The 18,880-nt window shown below is 44.0% G+C and overlaps 2 protein-coding genes, 1 long non-coding RNA gene and 1 pseudogene across 4 annotated transcripts; 3 read left to right on the forward strand and 1 right to left on the reverse strand.

Moving 5' to 3' along the window:
• Positions 1–177: 177 nt before the first annotated feature.
• Positions 178–3,365, forward strand: cmtm7 (CKLF-like MARVEL transmembrane domain containing 7). Its single transcript, XM_077013299.1, has 5 exons — positions 178–312; positions 1,188–1,361; positions 1,538–1,636; positions 1,875–1,956; positions 2,206–3,365. The coding sequence occupies exons 1-5, from the start codon at positions 190–192 to the stop codon at positions 2,217–2,219; spliced, it is 492 nt and encodes a 163-aa protein (XP_076869414.1). The 5' UTR covers positions 178–189; the 3' UTR covers positions 2,220–3,365.
• On the reverse strand, positions 3,079–5,991 carry LOC143519645 (uncharacterized). The gene is made up of 2 exons (XR_013132481.1): positions 5,860–5,991; positions 3,079–5,681 (listed from the first exon to the last, which is right to left on the reverse strand). It is a non-coding gene; the product is annotated as an uncharacterized LOC143519645 (long non-coding RNA).
• Positions 5,992–6,251: 260 nt separating this feature from the next.
• cmtm6 (CKLF-like MARVEL transmembrane domain containing 6) lies at positions 6,252–16,940 on the forward strand. 2 transcript variants are annotated; one of them, XM_077013297.1, is made up of 5 exons: positions 6,252–6,404; positions 6,711–6,842; positions 13,518–13,694; positions 13,910–14,008; positions 15,366–16,940. In XM_077013297.1, the coding sequence occupies exons 2-5, from the start codon at positions 6,717–6,719 to the stop codon at positions 15,522–15,524; spliced, it is 561 nt and encodes a 186-aa protein (XP_076869412.1). In that variant the 5' UTR covers positions 6,252–6,404; positions 6,711–6,716; the 3' UTR covers positions 15,525–16,940. The 2 variants fall into 2 exon arrangements, with proteins under 2 accessions (XP_076869412.1, XP_076869413.1); XM_077013298.1 differs by having other exon boundaries at positions 6,274–6,404; positions 6,669–6,842.
• Positions 12,083–12,226, forward strand: LOC143519796 (U1 spliceosomal RNA; annotated as a pseudogene).
• Positions 16,941–18,880: the final 1,940 nt, after the last annotated feature.

Raw genomic sequence — 18,880 nt, forward strand, 5'->3', positions numbered from 1 at the left:
AGGAGGTGTTTCCACGCCTCTCCGTCACGTCCGGCCCAACTGGGCTGTAGTCGCTGCTGTGAGTCGCTCCTCCCGTGGTGGGTCACGCCCAAACGTGAGATTTCCAGCACTATAACGGAACTGTGTTCATTTGCGCTACAGACACGTACAACGCTGTGTTGAAAAATAACAGTTACGTTACGCAACAAAATGTCGCACACAGTAGTAAGAACCACCACCACCACCACCACCACCTCCTCCACCTCGGACGGGGGCTTCGTCAACGTTGCTTACCTGCGATCTTTTCCAGGATTGCTGAAATTCGCACAAGTGGTAAGAAAACAGACCATAATATTACTTCGCGTGTGCATCCTTAAAGATGTTGTGTGTAAATGTGTATCGTTTTTGTTTACAACATCATGCGATCGTAAACGTAGATCGTAAGCCTACGAAGTTAGACCATGATCCCTTTATAACGATAACCGGCCCGGTTGTGCTGATAGCCGGTTCAGATTCGCCTAAGATTAACGCACACAAACACAACACGGGCCACGTGTTCATTATACAGTTGCACTTGTTTGGACACAGAACGAGGTCTTTTGTGAGCTGACAGCTGACCACAGTCTAACTGGTAAGCTGCTAATATTCACACCAAACACTCCCAACACTTGCTGGGTGGATGGTAACAGGTGTGGGGCGAGACTACGACTGATGGACCACCGGGACAGAATCGCACAAGTCTAAAACTAAACGCCAAAAAATTCCCTTCACACAACTTAACACGGGGAGTTAAATGACGTTTTCTGAATTCAGAGTTAATTGTTAAACAGGAGTTGTGATCCGTTGTATGAATGTCGCATGGATCATCGTTTTGGGCGCCAGTTTCAACGGGATGGTGTGGAGACCGCGTCCATCTCCCTGTCGCGTCCACGGATGGGACATGTTTGTTGACATGATTTTTCCTCTTGATGCTCTTCTTGTCTGAGTGGTTTGTGTGTTCCATCAAAATTAGATGGGAGAGTGCAGAAATATCAAGAGATTCACAAAGTGCATCTCCAAACAAACAACAATTTGATATAATTGTTTCAGCAAACGTTTGCCTCTGTTCAAATGAACGATGACTGCAGTAGTCAAAATTTGTCTTTCCTTTCTGGCTGTCTGTCTGTACGCATGCATGTGTGTGTGTGTGTGTGTGTGTGTGTGTACAGATAGCCCTCCTGATTGCCTTCCTGTGTGTGCACTATTCATCATGGACAGACTACTCCGCCTACCGATACTTTGAGGTGGTCACGCTGTGGTTTCTTGTCGCCTTCCTCATCTTCCTCCTCATGTACATGTTCAGGCTGCAGACCAAAATTCCCTGCATCAACTGGACCCTGACAGTGAGTGTCCGAGACGCCTCGGGCTCAATATCTCTGACTCCTGCATGGTCTCCTCCATCCTCGAATCGGCTTTAAAATGTAAAAAAAAAACAAGCCAGATACATTTCCCTGCACTAGACGTCTGCGTTAGGGCATGCGCCGTCTCTGAGTGCAGCGTGTCTGTTTTACCCCGGCAGGAATTCCTGCACTATGCCATCGGCACCATCCTGGTCCTTATTGCATCCATAGTAGCAGCTGTGAAGTGTCATGGTATCTCCGGCCTGGTGGCCGGATCGGTGAGTAATCCCAGCAGCCACTGCGAGGTCCCGCTGCCCATCAGTGCATCCGGGAAACGGGGAGGGGGAGGGGGCTCGCAGAAATGCTTTACGTCATTTCACATTCAGAGGAAGTCCCAGTGCACAGGCTGCGTGATCTGTGCAGTTACTACTTTCCTGTGCTGCTCTTGCTGTAGGTGGGTGAGTGTTGTGTGGATCAGTGAGATAAACACACTTGTTTCATCCTTCTTCTTTTCAGGTTTTTGGCTTCATTGCTACATTTCTTCTTGCAATAAGTATTTGGACATCTTACAAGGTCACATGTGGATCACAGCCAACCAGTGAGTCAGATTCAGTATTTGAGTTATCCAACCAGTGAGTCCGATTCAGTATTTGAGTTATCCAACCAGTGAGTCCGATTCAGTATTTGAGTTATTCAACCTTAAGTAAGCCACGTTTCAGCTGCATCAGAAATGAGTTTTTGGAGGAACCTACAGCCGAACAATGGTTTTACAACTCAAATGTTCAAATGTCCAGGTGAGTGTGGGTTTTGGTTTTGCCCTGTTAATCACTCTGTTCTTGTTTTGCAGGTGCAGCTGTGTGACTCGACCCAACTCACGAGTTCATTAGAGTTCACAAGAGTTCATGAGAAAGTTGTGGTCATGCTTTTTATGTCCTCCAGATGCCTTAGAAGTATTGATGTTCCTGACCCTTTCCTCAGGGCTGTAGTTATTTGTATTCTTACTGCTTAAAGTCTCGGCATGGACCTGCTGAACTGGTGCTGACGCTACCCAAACGTTTGCTGTTTCCTAACAGATCACACCAGCCTCTTTATTACAAACTATTGCTAGTTGCTATTTGCCTACAGGTCTGAACATTTTGTGTCTGTCCCTGACCTCATGTGGGGCGCAGTCATAAACTTTCCTTTTTGTTTATATAAAGAAAATCTTGCATTCAATGGCCTCTTGTGGGTCACTAACTGATGCTGCTGTGTTATTGATACACTTGTGTACAGCTTCAGAATAACACCATCCTTTGTAATGCAGAATTCGTGGAACATACATCAGTTTCTGGCCACATGACCAGAGTGGATATTATTTGGCTAGGGGACCATTTTCAGAACCACATAAATGCTGATATAGCAGTTTTTGAGGAGTTTAGACAGATGTCAGTGTCACCACTGTGTTGAGACTCCCTACCACCCAAACAATATCCAACAGCTGGTCAGAAACTTATAAATTAATTTCTCCGGTTAAGCGGATAGCTAGCAGAAACCTGGGCTAGGGATGTGATACAGACTTTAACTGTACCTGTAATAAAATGGCTGGTGCAAGTACTTTGGGGGTGGAGTCTAAGGCCCAGAATTAATGACTCACACCATGAAGTATATATCATATACTGCAGATTTATGCAAGGGTGGCTGAAATGGGTTGATTTGCAAAAAATATCTTTTTTAATGAAAATGCATGGGGCTGTTTATGCAAAAAAACTGTTTACATTTATTTATCAGAGAGAATACAAGATGGAGGGTTAATTACAGAGCTGCAATCTTTTCCGTCTGAATCCGGGAGTGATTCACAGTGTTATCTGTCTTTTGGCTCCTAGCTTCACTTTTGGAGTGGAGGTATTCTGCATTCTCTTTTTTTTACATAAACAATCTGTATTCTGGTGTGTTATGCTGTGTAATTGATATATTGAATATTGCCACTGACCACAGTTTGAGGTCATTGTTGTGTTGATGTGTTTGCTATAGGCTGTGTGATAAATATTTTACTGCAATTGAAATCTGTGTATGTTTGCATTGAATTAAGATTTCCACACGCCATCAGCCCCACATCAAACTAAAGGCACCGATACAGAGTCTTGGGCTGTGGTGCTCCACAACGGGGCAGGACTGGAAACAATCTGACAGGACTGGGAACTCACCCAGCACAGAACATATTTAGGAGTTATAAATTTGGGCAAAACATTAATGTGTGACATCCAGCCTGATCATTTCATGTATTAGTGATACCAATCGCTTTATCTTTCTATATATAGTTTCTATATAACCACTTATTAATTGCTTTAGGGCATGGCATGAGAAGAATATGAATACATATTATTATTATTATGAGTAATTACTATATTAATATACTACATTTGTATATAGCATATGGTTGTCTTGCACACTGCCTCCCAAGACAAATGCAACAGGAGGCATTAACCACTTTTCAAAGGCTAAATGTTGCTGAGGTGTAAATATAGAGGGACCCAGTCCTCTCCTTGTTAGGTCCAACTGTTCCTGTCTTGGTGTTGTTGGGTGGGGCTACTCGGACGGGGAAATACCACGCCACATCCACGGACAACAAAATGGAAGAAGAAAGTATGTCCTTTAAAGGAACACAGCGCTCAACATTGCCAGTTTTACAGAGTAATGAATGACAGTGACAGTATTTTAACACCAACATCATGTAGACAGGAGCTCAAACATTTCCAGCCTGTTGGCCAATGTTTTCAGTTTTCACCCTCACTACACGCCAGTAAACGCTGGATCAGATTTGGTAAATAAGGCATCTGTTGCAAACCAGGTCATTCTTATTTTAGGGTTTGATATTTTCTCAGTAAAGCTTACATAATTTAAACTTGAATACCCAAACATTTAAAATAAGCTGAGAATACATCCTGTACCTGGTTCCCTTTATCTTTTAACACAATTCTTTTGAAAAAACTATATGTTCAATAAAAACGTAGAGATCAGTTTTCAAAAATAAACAGGACAGATACAGACTGAGAAAGTGAGAGTGAGGGGGCAGAAGGGAGAACGTTGGTTGGCAGAAATAAGGTCTGTACAGAGCTGCTGTTTGACCTTAAGTGGAAAAAAACCTCCCTTCCTTGTAACTAATATGGAAGCATGACTCAACGGAGCCGTGAGCCCCTCCCTGGGCCCCGTGTGTTTGGTTTACTAAAGTCTGTGCTGTCTTTCTGAAGTTACCCACAGCAAATATGCTTCGCCATAGGGTTCCAACATGGCCACAAAATCTTCAGGGTTGAAAGCTCTTATATTTATCTCCTACTGCAGTATAAAAAATAGTTCAATTATGCTATAATAATCTTGATCATCTGCACTTTAGATGCCATCCCCTAAACATGTATACCGTTGCACTGTTGCTCCTACATTCTGGCTGTAGTCTGGAACCAAGTAATAAGAGCTGCAACACTGGTAGTTTCTTCAATGATAACAGAATTAGAATGATTTCAGTCTTCTTACAGTGTGTTGTATAGGTCAACGAGTTTGAGTGTTGTAGTTGTAGTATTTAACATCGCTGTTGAATGTTAGACTCTGTAGATTGGTGTAGACGTATATAGGCTAATGATAAATTCACGCAGTGGAAATCATTGTTTTGCTTTTTTCTCGGCTCCTGCGCCATCTTGTGGCTGAAGTCCAAAGTGCACATTGTTTTTATTTGGTATGTTCATGTTCGCAGACACTGAGCGACTTTTAAATTATATTATACTATATTACAATTTACCAGTGACATTTTACGTACTCTCTCTCGTACTACTCGCTTCGGTGATAATCTTGGCCAGTTTAATAGTGTTAATGGGGAAAGTTTAAATCTAGTATTAATCTCAGATAGACCCACATTGAGATTGTGTGTGTGTGTGTGTGTGTGTGTGTGTGTGTGTGTGTGTGTGTGTGTGTGTGTGTGTGTGTGTGTGTGTGTGTGGAGGGGTGGCATTGGACCCGCATGCAACGATGCTATTTTTTGATTGGCTGTTGGGTAATCGCGTTCTTCCGTTTGCTGGTCCGCTCCTCGTCCACATATCAACACAGCGGTGCATCTTGGTGTGCGGTGTCGTAGTCACGTTTGTGCGTGAGAGATAGTTGTGTCGTGTGAGCGTGTGAACTGCTTGACTGCGTGAGAGCACAGCAATCATCTGTGGTGAGAGGTCCAATCAGATTTCAGTGTACCCCAGCGCTACCCCGCCCACATGCTGTGGCTCCGCCTACAAGAGTATCATAAACTCGCCAGTAGTAGTGAGCAAATCTCCTCAATGTCCATCGGTCCCGTCGATGAAAGACCTGCACGTTGGAGCATCAGTCTGGTCATCCACACATGCACTACACGCTCATAACCACAGTTACTCACAAACCCCTGGTAGCCATGCAGAAAGGACAGGCTTCCATCATAGAGATGAATACATTTGCACGTTAAAATACTTTAGAATTGTTAAATGTTGTTGTGTCTTTAATCACTAACCTGATAGTCGCCCATGTCGATGTCTGATTATGAAGTCGCTTCAGGTAGCATCGCCGCTCTGATGTGCGCATGCGTACTGCCTCTCCACTGCCTACACTAGGAGACATCTGTACAATCTACCTACACAACCATTACACCAGGGTGAATGTTTCAGAGGAACAGCCACTCCAGTGTGGCTATTAGGGCTTGATTCCCCAGTGCAGGGTGGAGTGTCCACACCGCCGCACTGGGAGCCGCACTGGGGGCCCCACGATGACCGTGACGGGCTCCAGTGGCGGAGAAGTTCGAGCTCAGGTTCCGAGTGGTTCCGTCCCTGTGGTCGGTCCGTATAACGTGTGTAAACGGGTAATCGAGGTTCCTTTATAAAGCCCAGCCTCCACACAGCCGCACCTTTAGGTGACGGTTACACTCCTGTAGACTGGGGGAAGTAACCGACAGCACCGACACCACCACCGACGCGCTGTGACCGAGCACGAGAGGATCGCGGAAGCTTCCGCCACCGTGCAGATCACGCTCGCGCACTCGGGACACACGGCGACTCGCAGGTGAGCGCGAGCGCCTTCTGATCGATATCGATAACTTCGGCACTTTATAAGATACACACGACGCGTTTGGTGATTGTATTTGTGTGTTCAGACCTGATCAAACGTGTTAACGGCACTTTGTGTTGGTTACTTTCGGTTTCTTGTGTTCAGCAACGTGTTGGTTCGCCTTTTGTTATTGGGAGTTAGATCACGTTTCGGACTAACGTGTGAAACTCTGTAGTTCACGATCTTTATAAATAACTAATAATCGATCACTTCCCCCAGGTGGTCACTACATTACTACAGTCTTCTTTCCTCCACACACAGGCAGTTATGGCCACCACAGATCCGGTGTACAACACCACAACACGGACTCACGACGCCAAATCTAGAAAATGGTTCATCGTACCGTCGGACAATCTGGACAAACTGCGGTTCTTCATAAAAGTTCTGGAGGTGGTAAGTGTCCTCCTGCTTCATGTTTGTGTCCTTGAGGACGACGTCGCTTACCGAGTTTTAAACATCAACTCGTGTCAACAGACTCGTACGGAGCAGGAAAGTGGCGCACACGACCTTTAATATGTATCTGCTCATGTATGTTGTAGACTTATGGGACCGAACTGCTAGTTTAGAGAAATGAGAAGAACAGAATAAAGATAAAATACTGGCACAGAAGGAGTTAGTCACCCTGTTCTCTTAGTGCGGAGACACGAGATGGACGCTGACGTGGGATGTGAAGTGAGCTACAGTAACAAGACTACAGGGCTGTGCAGTTGTCGCCTCATTCTTTATAGTTCATCTTTTATTCTTTATAGTTACTTTCATTGTGTTTATAAGCTCGTGAAGCTAGTCTAGTTACAAAGTTTAATGGCCTGAGGTGTTTGAGTATTGAAGTAATCGAAAACTAGCAGCGTCTCACACATTCAGGTGTGTGTGTGTGTGTGTGTGTGTGTGTGTGTGTGTGTGTGTGTGTGTGTGGAGATCCTCCTGCAGTCGTTCCAGGAACCCTCCGCGGTATTTCCAAAGTCCCCTTGTTGAAGGTGTTGTTATTGACACACGCTCCAGCCCACATCACCAGCACCAGGGTACTGGTTATGCAGGAATATCCTCCCTATTAGAGCCCTCTTTGCTTGCGGGACACTTTGCATGCTGGAAAGTGTTTCTTCATTTTTAAATTAGAGATACTTGATTCAGTGATCTATCTCCCATCACTTGTCCGTCTGGGAAATGGTTTCAGCTGCCCAGCTACATTTAACAAACAGACAGCACAGCATGTCTGTCCATTTGAAGAACTTTTGTAATGTTAAAACGATGAAATATTCAGTTCTTTTGGAGACACATAGGATTGATTTAATCAAATCAAAGAAGATTCAGTGCCGTTGTTTGTTGGCTCATTTCCAAAATGCATACTATTTTTAATTGGTTTATTGTAAAAACTCAATAATTCCTCATGTTACAATATGTTAGTTCTGCAATTGAAACTTATGTACAAAATGCTTGTGAATCCCTGTTTGAATAACTTTGCCTGTAAGGATGAAAAGTACTTGATAAGGGACTTTTACTCATTACTGCTATATAATTTCATGCAACTTCCACTTTATTTCTGTATTTTTCATCAGAGTATTAGGGTTTTTTTTAAGGGTGTATAATCATTTCCCTTTAAATGTTACATAACTTATTTGAAATGTGTTTTTCTCTTCAGCCTTTTAGGCTTTATTTTCAATTCAGATCATAAGTGTTCATGCCCATATAGGGTGTGTTAGCATCCGATGGCCTCATTAAAAAAATTTAAAAGCCTTCGGTTGTATTGACGAAAGCTTTGATGGCAGAAACGTCCTTTACATCGCACCCTTGTGAGTGCTGTGAATTAAAGATAAAATGAGGAATTTGTGTTGCCGCCACAGCTTAAGTGTTTTAACAAATGCTGACATATCATGCAAGCTGCTGAGATATTCTGCAGGTGAATCGGATCGCAAATACAATATTTTAGCTACAAGGTGAGGTCACATTCTGATGACTGGTGACTGCAGAACAGTGACATTGTGTAGTCCAACACACAGGGACTGTCAGACTGGAGTATCGTCAGATGTTTAACGTAAATCATATGTTCATTTAAGGATTTGCTTAACTCAATCCGTCGTTCACATCTTTTCACAATGATTAATAAAAATAACGATTTGTTTCCTAACATCAGTAGCAAGACAGGTCTGGTCATTTTCCTCAATCCCCCTGTTAGTATATGGGCAGTTAGAGCTGATCATGATATTTCTTCTCTTAAGAATTCCCCAGGTAGTTTCCCTAGACATTGCCTTCCTGGTAAAACACATAGGGATGCTGTCACGGGTCAGTTGTTAGCAAGAATGTCATATTACTTCTACTTGCCTTATTGTACTGGGTCCTTCAATAAATGCAGTTATAAAGTCTTGTTAAAATGTATTAAAGGTGGATTCTTAGATGTTTTAGTGACACCAGAGATTCTTTATTTTTTTTGCGTGATTTAGCTTTGCTTGGTTAATAATGAGTTTAATGCTAAACACCTCAGGTGCAGGTGCTTCTTAGTGATGGGTTGATCTGAGCAGCATCATGGTATCGATGCCTCCTCTGTGTGTGTGTGTGTGTGTGTGGAAACCACCTGGATTTTCACACTGCTCTTGCACTCATCCAGACATGTTAGCAGCCGTAACATCTTGGTATTTCCCTCTTGAATATTTGCAGATAATTTTCAGTAGGGAAATGGTTTTGATGACAGTAACTAGTGACTGTGCAACTGCCAGTATGTCTCAGTGACACAGCCTGAGGCACTTCTGGGTTGTTTCCCCCACGCTAAATGTTATACTGAAGGCTTATGGCTCAAAAACACATGACTTCACTAATACTAAGAACTACTGAATGGGCACGAAACATAGTTAATCTTTTCTGGTATATGACTTTACTGTACACCAGATGAACATACCATTAGCTTATTAGCCTGTGTTCATTCATCCATTGATAGACTAGCAGGCAAATCCTGGTGGTTCCTGAGAAGGTGCTGGGGGTTAACACACACGCCTTCCTTCACTTCCTTGGTCACTGTGGTGGCCAAACCTGCTGTCTGTGCAGGATGGAGCTAAGGGTTCTGGGACTGACGTGGCTTCATCCTTTTATCTGGGATTGCTGAGGAAGTTGCACAGGCCAATTCTGTTCCTGCCTAGACAAGCTCACTGTGAGCTCAGCTTGAGGCCAGAGTCGCCTCAGCAATGGGCCTCAGTGTTGGGCCTCAGCGTTCACTCCAGGCCTGTCTTGGACTCAGACGCTAACGGCATTTCCAGCTGCTTTTAGGCACTCTGGCCCCAACCGTCCAATCCTCTATCATGTTACACTTTCTTAAGGAAAAGAAAGGAACAGGTAGGAAAGAAATATAGGAAACAGTCTGGCACTTAAGTTTTTCCTCATTTTAACAGCCATGCGCGCACATGTGATCAGGCTTACAGTGACTGTATTAAGCGGTCTGTTGTATATTGTTGTATCATGAGGCTTGTGCCCAGTTCACTAAAATCAATGTGAGGTTCAGTTCTTTTAAAAAGGAGAGAGAATGTCTAAAGTAGTGATGTGCGGATTGATATTGAAATATCGATACCCCCAACACCAGATATTTACACTCTAATATCTAATTATATAGGTATGAGGTAATGTATAACATTAATATGAACACAGTGGAAAGTAACTAAATTATTGAGATCTTGTCTAAATGATATGCGGTTGGTGGGAACTACTTTTCCTTCCGCCTGTATAACACCAAGGGCAGCTCACGTTATACACCTATAGTGAGGTGGACGCATGTGCAGAGAAAAGCGAGATCTAATATAGGCAAATCCACATTCAAAGTCCTTTAAAATGGTCCAGGGTCATATCAGGAGCCTTCAGAAAGAGATGCAAATCTAACACAAATGCGACCTTGAGACATGACAAATAACCTCGTGACAAAGTTTACAATGTAATATGAACAGACCAGGGCTTATTACAAACTAGGAAGTAGAACAGACCAGGGAATAACCAGCCAAGCACACCACAGAACATGTGGATTAAATACACGGCATAATCAAGGAACTAAACTGGACACGGATGAGATGAAGAACGAAGGGCGGAGTCACGAACAACAAGGCGTGACAGTTAAAATAACAAAAGCACATGGAAAACGAAAACAAGGACATGACTGACAGGTGGGGGCGGGGCCATGCGTGATGGTGTAATGCGTAAGCGCAGCAGCACGATGTCACTCAGTCACTCTGTCTCAGAGTCGTGTACGAAGCCTTTTCAGCTCCACAAACAGCCAAGATGCCATTTGTGATGTTTCTGGAATAATGGGGAGTTGTCGTGAAACACCTCAGGTTAAACCACATCACAGAATACGAGGCGTTCATGATGGGGAGGATGGACGAGGAAGGTGCAGCGTGAGCTGCTGTTGCTAGGGCGACAGATGTCTGGTGGAGGCCTTCGGTGTTGTTGGAGTTATTCGAATGAATAAATTATGTTATTATGAATAAATTATATAAATTACCCCTGTGTATGGACTTCAAAGTCCACGCATAGGGCTATTTGCACAAAGTATCGTTATCTGATTGGTATCGCGGATACCAGCCTGGATATTACTCAGTATCGGAATCGGAAAGGGAATCTGTGGTATCGTCCTGCTGCTCAGCACTAAGTGCTGCTCCTCCTGCTGCTGGGTGCTGACCTCTGCACTTCGGTGCCATTGGCCTGCCTTGGGCTCTAGGAACTAAGAACCCTTTTATTTTGGATTGTCAGCTTGCTTACCTTCTCTGTCATGTCCCTGCAGAGTGTCTTTCCTGTGGATATGTGATTCTTTGATCCCATGGTGTTCTGAAAATCATATTTTCAGTTTTTATTGTTGCCCTGCTGGTTTAGGTGCTCTGTCTTTGTGTGATTATATCCTCCGTGAGATGAAAAGCAGTTACTTCCTGCTCATCACAGGAAGCCACCAATGGGATCAATGGAAATGAATTCAAACGGCTTTGAAAAGGCTGGTGAATCAAAACCAGGAATGAAGAGTTGTCAGCACTTTAATGCTTGGTACTGTCTGCACATGCTCAGTGGAAGACCATCTTTTAAACTTGGCTAATGGGTTAGCCTTAAAGGGCCTATAAGGATTCTCTCCCATATGCCATAAGAGACATTACATTATGACAACAGAAGGAAATCTTTCTACTCCCGAGTAGCTATTGCTGTCGTTGCTGTGGTATTATTGTGTCCCTGGTTTTGTGCTCCTCATACATCGAAGTTGAATGGTTTCAGTGCAGTACTGAGTCTAGCCAATTGAGCGTGAGTTTAGTCCATCGAGCTGCAGAAAATAGCAAAAAATATGTCTGCTGTCTTTTGTCCTCAGTCCTGCTTAATCCTGGGTGCTGTGTGTCGTCATGCATGCATCATTCACAAAATAAGCACAGCAATGGCATCATGAAGCTACGTGATAAAAACACTGAGCAGCAGGAATGTAGCGTTTACAAAGTCTAATCATGACCAACTACTTCATGATCTCATTTTATAATGTAGGGCTCAGACAGCGTAGTGTCCAGGAGCCGGACCACGTTGAGCTGAACGGCTGGGTTCTGTGGAGGGTGTAGGCAAGAGATCTACTTAACATACGCTGTATGAGCCTTTTCAGTCTGGTTTTCTGATTCTTCATGGTCTTGTCCCTGCACATACTTACCTGGCAGGGGTGAGACAATGATCAGGAAGGTGGTTCGCCCAAGGTGAGGCTCAGCCATTGCACTCAGACCCTTGCGAATTCCCCAAATGCGTGAATCTCGACTGCATAATTTCTGGTAGAGGGCAGTCATGGCCTGGTGGTAGGGAACTGGTCTTGTGACCGGAGGGTCGTGAGTTCTATTCCCAGACCTGAGGCCATGACTGAGGTGCCCTTGAGCAAGGCACCTAACCCCAACTGTTCCCCGGGCGCCGAGCTAGGGCTGCCCACTGCTCTGGGCACGTGTGATCCACAGCCCCCTAGTAATCACTAGTGTGTGTTCTAACTGTACAGATGGGTTAAAAGCGGAGGACAAATTTCGATTGCAGTGTAAAAATCACAATTAACAAAATATGGCACATTTACATTTGGCACATTTATATCTCCCCGAACTCAAGGTTTATCGTCCCTCTCGCACCCTTAGATCCTCTCACTCCTCTTTTCTGATTGTCCCACGCACTAATCTTGTTTCCATGTACAGTAGATCTTTCAGTGCTGCTACTCCAAAACTCTGGAACTCTCTGCCTCAATCTCTTCGTAACTGCTCTACTCTGTCTTCTTTCAAAAACCAACTTAAAACTTTCCTCTTTACCCCTCATATGTGATGTTAAGCGTCCTTGGGTTTGTGAAAGGCACTATATAAATGTAACCTATTATTATAACATAGCATGCATCTGCATGGCAGCTGTTAGACCGCAGTCATGTTGCCTTTTGTAGATTACTCCTTTCCTCTCAGTTTGCCATCACTATGGAGGCTTTAGCAGTGTTGTGAATAACGCTGTTAAAAATAACGGCGTTAGGTAACGGCGTCATTTTGTCAGTAACGGGATAATATAATTAATTTCTTTTCCTGTCGTTACAACGCCGTTGACGTTACTGGTCATTAAAAGCGGTGCGTTACTATATATTGATATACTAACAGTAATCCGAGCGGACCGCTGCCCAGGCTAGTGAGGAGTAACAGATCTCGATAGGTCACAGTTCTCGGTGTAACACCTGTTTAACTTAACAAGTCAGTAAGCGATTGGCTAAGGCAGCGTTATGGTAGCCAATCAGAGCCAGTGTTGTTACACGCGCGCCGAAGCACACCAGTGACACGAACGGAGAAGAGGCAGAAATGGCGAGTCAGGAGCAACAAGCAAGCAGAAGAAAAATTAGCATTTTCAAGGTGATATAAACATTATTTAAGAAAATACTTGAAGTTCCTGAATGTCTACCAGACTGGGTATTTGATTTTTTAAATTAAGAATAGATGTTTTATTGTTAAGTTTACTTCTGTTGTGAACAAACCAGTTGACTCATGCTATTTTATGCAGTGTGTGCTTTTATTTTGTAGTGTGGTATACATTCGGACTCTTACGGCGTGTGCTCTCTCCCTCTTACGGCCACAGCTCTTCTCCCTTGTGGCCTTCGCCCTGGAGGAGACCGTGACCAGCTGCACAGCCTGCGGGCCCCTCTACTTCTTTGAGTTTGTCAGCTGCACGGCTTTGCTCTTCACCTTCCTTCTCCTTCTGCTCCTCGCCACACCGCTGCACCAGCGAGTGGGAATCAACTGCTGGTCCACGTTGGTGAGTCCCCGGCACGCAACACCCGACATTGTTTCTGTGAAATGTCAGGAAGCTATGTGAGCTGATCCAGAGCCAGTTTCTGCCTTTCTGGTTTCAGTGAAAGAAGACGGTCGTGCTCTGTCCAATTTTAGAGTTTTTGGCATTAGAATGATGCAGAAGAAGTGTAGAAGTATGATGAGAAGCAGCTCACTGTTCTTCATCTGTTCCTCCCGCAGGACTTCAGCTACACGGCTTTAATCACGCTGTTGTTCCTGATCTCCTCCATCACGTTCGCTGCAGAGAACGCCGACACGGGCACAGAGAAGGCAGCTGTGGTATGATATCAGTGCACATCCAGCGGGACACTGGAGCTCTGCTAACGGGGCAGGATGAGATGACTCTTAGCTAACGGGGCAGGATGAGATGACTCTTAGCTAACGGGGCAGGATGAGATGACTCTTAGCTAACGGGGCAGGATGAGATGGCTCTTAGCTAACGGGGCAGGATGAGATGACTCTTAGCTAACGGGGCAGGATGAGATGACTCTTAGCTAACGGGGCAGGATGAGATGACTCTTGGCTAACGGGGCAGGATGAGATGACTCTTGGCTAACGGGGCAGGATGAGATGACTCTTAGCTAACGGGGCAGGATGAGATGACTCTTAGCTAACGGGGCAGGATGAGATGACTCTTAGCTAACGGGGCAGGATGAGATGACTCTTAGCTAACGGGGCAGGATGAGATGACTCTTAGCTAACGGGGCAGGATGAGATGACTCTTAGCTAACGGGGCAGGATGAGATGACTCTTAGCTAACGGGCAGGATGAGATGACTGAGCTAACGGGGCAGGATGAGATGACTGAGCTAACGGGGCAGGATGAGATGACTGAGCTAACGGGGCAGGATGAGATGACTGAGCTAACGGGGCAGGATGAGATGACTCTTAGCTAACGGGGCAGGATGAGATGACTCTGAGCTAACGGGGCAGGATGAGATGAGCTAACGGGGCAGGATGAGATGAGCTAACGGGGCAGGATGAGATATGGCTCTGAGCTAACGGGGCAGGATGAGAGATGGCTCTGAGCTAACGGGGCAGGATGAGAGATGGCTCTGATCTAACGGGGCAGGATGAGAGATGGCTCTGATCTAACGGGGCAGGATGAGAGATGGCTCTGATCTAACGGGGCAGGATGAGAGATGGCTCTGATCTAACGGGGCAGGATGAGAGATGGCTCTGATCTAACGGGGCCGGATGAGATATGGCTCTGAGCTAACGGGGCCGGATGAGATATGGCTCTGAGCTAACGGGGCAGGATGAGAGATGGCTCTGAGCTAACTGGGCAGGATGAGAGATGGCTCTGAGCTAACTGGGCAGGATGAGAGATGGCTCTGAGCTAACAGGGCAGGTAGGCATTTTTTAGCCAAGTATATTCAATTAGCACCATCCAATATGTCATTTTTTGTCATTCTATAAAACATTAGTGTTTTTTGTTGTTGTTTTGCAATTCTACGTTTATGACTGCAGTAATATGAGTAGGAAGAGAACTTACACCCAGGTCTCCAACGTCTGGAGCATAGAGAAGAGCGTCTGTGGTCGTACCAGTGAGCCGCAGTCCGGCGCTGACACACAGCTGCACTCAGCCAGCAGCCGTCCGTGGCACTCAGACCTGTTTAATTGAATTTGTCCTCTAGGCCTTTGGCTTCCTTGCTACTGCGGCCTTCTTGGTGGACGCAGTTGTCTTCCTCAAGACGAAGGGCGCTCCATGGAGGAACACGAACGAGCCGGCAACGAACGAGCCCATTTCTCCAGTGCCGGAGAGTGAGAAACTGAACGCTAACGGAGCTGACTAACACCACAAGAACGATCGCAAATGACACATCAAACTCACTTCACCGTAAACACATCCACCCCCTGGACTGACCAGATCTACCCCATGTTTGTTTTTTTGTTAGTCTTTAAAATGAAGAATGTTTTTACCCCAAGTACAGAGACCATGAAAATCAGACATTAGCTGCATTGACTCTGACTTGCATGAAATTGGACCAATTTTTTTACACTTATTATAACTGGACCATTTAAAAAAAATGTTGTTGCTCCTTGAAGTTGGGACCATGAAGTTCAATCCTGTGCCTTTCTGTCTGTGTAGAGATTGCTTAATGAATTTTACACCATAATGTAAATTTTGAGCACATTTTACACCTAACAGTTGTTTTTATTCATTTAATTTCCTGTCTGTCATGGGAGAAAATGTCCTTCCGTATGAAAAACAACCTGTGAAAACTGATTATGTGTCATTACCAACGTGTGTAAGTAATACATCGTCATGGTGTCATCCCTGATTCCTTCAGGGCTTTTGACCAGAGATTGTACTATTAGCTCAGAGATGGAGCACCAATAGTGGGCCGAGGTGTAATGTGCTGCTCCATAAAATGAGAAATCTAAACACAGCCATGAAGAATTAGGCAAAAATACTGCCAAGAATAATAATCCACCTTCTACAACACGGCTAAATATTGCACTGTTTATAAATTCTTGTTGGATTTCATACTCAAATAGAATCATTTCTAATGTGATAAGATTTTGTATTTACATGTAATTAAAAAAAGTATTAATATTTTAGTCAACAGCAGCAAATAATGAGATTCACTCTAAAAATGTTCAAATTATAATTTTGGAAGAAGAATCAGTGTTTCATGGGTGTACAGATATTTTTATTGATTGATTAATATTTTCTTATCAGCAAAGAGCTTTGTATAGTTCACTTAGTGCCTAGAATAACTCAGATGCAGGTATATTATTGTAGACACCATTGTGTGATACTGTGTGAATCAAGCTTAGTAGTGTAGAATGGTCTCTAATGTAAATGAAGCTCTTGTCTCTCGGTGGGAGAGGGGAGGGTGTGTGTATGTAGGCCTAGTCACACATCTCTTATTAAATGCCCGGAGGAACCAACGGACTGCAATTCTCCCGAGACGGACCATATGACTTACAACAGCGCCCTTCAAATTCCAACAGTCCCATCTACCACAAGCATGCTTCCCCTGTTCCCAGAGACCTTGCATTTCAAACTGACATGCACCGATTGCAGGCAGTAAAAGCCCAGCTAGTCATATGAGACAACCTCGGTTTGTTTTGCCATAGGATGACTGTAGCTGTGCGTTGCCCATTAAGACAAGGTTGATGACACATTCTGTTTGAACACTGTATGTTGACTATATTTTGAATATGCCAATAAAATAACAATAAAAGCTGCTGTGCACACAGTGTGACTGAGTTCTGGTGACACTTTCTGCAAAGTGCATCACGGCTACATGTGGATCTGCTGAATGCAGCAGTGCTCTTGGGTTCTGTCATTAACCCAGTCATCACTGAACTTGGGTCCTGTTATTATTAACCCAGTCATCACTGAACTTGGGTCCTGTTATTATTAACCCAGTCATCACTGAACTTGGGTCCTGTTATTATTAACCCAGTCATCACTGAACTTGGGACCTGTTATTATTAATCCAGTCATCACTGAACTTGGGACCTGTTATTATTAATCCAGTCATTGGTGAACTTGGGTCCTGTTATTAACCCAGTCATCACTGAACTTGGGTCCTGTTATTATTAACCCAGTCATCACTGAACTTGGGTCCTGTTATTATTAACCCAGTCATCACTGAACTTGGGACCTGTTATTATTAATCCAGTCATCACTGAACTTGGGACCTGTTATTATTAATCCAGTCATTGGTGAACTTGGGTCCTGTTATTAACCCAGTCATCACTGAACTTGGGTCCTGTCATTATTAACCCATTGATCAGTGCTCTTGTGTCCTGTTATTATTAATCCAGTCATCGGTGAACTTGGGTCCTGTTATTAACCCAGTCATCACTGAACTTGGGTCCTGTCATTATTAACCCATTGATCAGTGCTCTTGTGTCCTGTTATCATTCATCCAGTCATCAGTGAACATGGGTCCTGTTATTAACCCAGTCATCAGTGAACTTGGGTCCTGTTATTAACCCAGTCATCGGTGAACTTAGATCCAGTCATTATTAACCCATTCATCAGTGAACTTGGGTCCTGTTATTATTAACCCAGTCATCACTGAAATTGGGTCCTGTTATCATTCATCCAGTCATCAGTGAACTTGGGTCCTGTTATTAACCCAGTCATCAGTGAACTTGGATCCTGTCATTATTAACCCATTGATCAGTGCTCTTGTGTCCTGTTATTATTAATCCAGTCATCGGTGAACTTGGGTCCTGTTATTAACCCAGTCATCACTGAACTTGGGTCCTGTCATTATTAACCCATTGATCAGTGCTCTTGTGTCCTGTTATCATTCATCCAGTCATCAGTGAACATGGGTCCTGTTATTAACCCAGTCATCAGTGAACTTGGGTCCTGTTATTAACCCAGTCATCAGTGAACTTGGGTCCTGTCATTATTAACCCAGTAATCAATGAACTTGGGTCCTGTTATTAACCCAGTCATCGGTGAACTTGGATCCAGTCATTATTAACCCATTCATCAGTGAACTTGGGTCCTGTTATTATTAACCCAGTCATCACTGAACTTGGGTCATGTTATCATTCATCCAGTCATCAGTGAACTTGGGTCCTGTTATTAACCCAGTCATCAGTGAACTTGGGTCCTGTCATTATTAACCCATTCATCAGTGAACTTGGGTCCTGTTATTATTATTCCAGTCATCAGTGAACTTTTGTAAATACTGTACAGACTTTTACATTTCACTACCTGACTGCAGTTTCTTCTGTGTGCTTGCAACAGGAGTGGAGGCACTACTAACTTCACCCCAAAACACCAACTACCCCAAAACATCAATGTTCTGTGGCACTATTCAAGGTGGAGGCAACGACTTGCCTTGTGAGCTGTATGTGGGTTTTTATCACATGCCTTCATCCTGAGTGACTTACAACGGTGTTTTGCTACTTCAAGTATCTTTAGCACAAATAGGTTAGAGTCCAGAAATACCCTTAACTGAGACACTGCCACAATTACACTATTATTATTCTTATAAAGAGTTATTCTTTACTACAGAGCACACGGCAACTTGAGAGCAGTTCGGTCGTTATAGATCATATTAACTGGCCTCATGGGCTGTGTTCAATGGCGAGTTATGAAAGTATGTGTGATAAATGCCAGTGGTGCAATAACACAAGGGTGACACTTCCATGATTCCTGATTAATTATTAA

Source organism: Brachyhypopomus gauderio, chromosome 7, assembly GCF_052324685.1.
Source record: "Brachyhypopomus gauderio isolate BG-103 chromosome 7, BGAUD_0.2, whole genome shotgun sequence".
Classification (NCBI taxonomy): domain Eukaryota; kingdom Metazoa; phylum Chordata; class Actinopteri; order Gymnotiformes; family Hypopomidae; genus Brachyhypopomus; species Brachyhypopomus gauderio.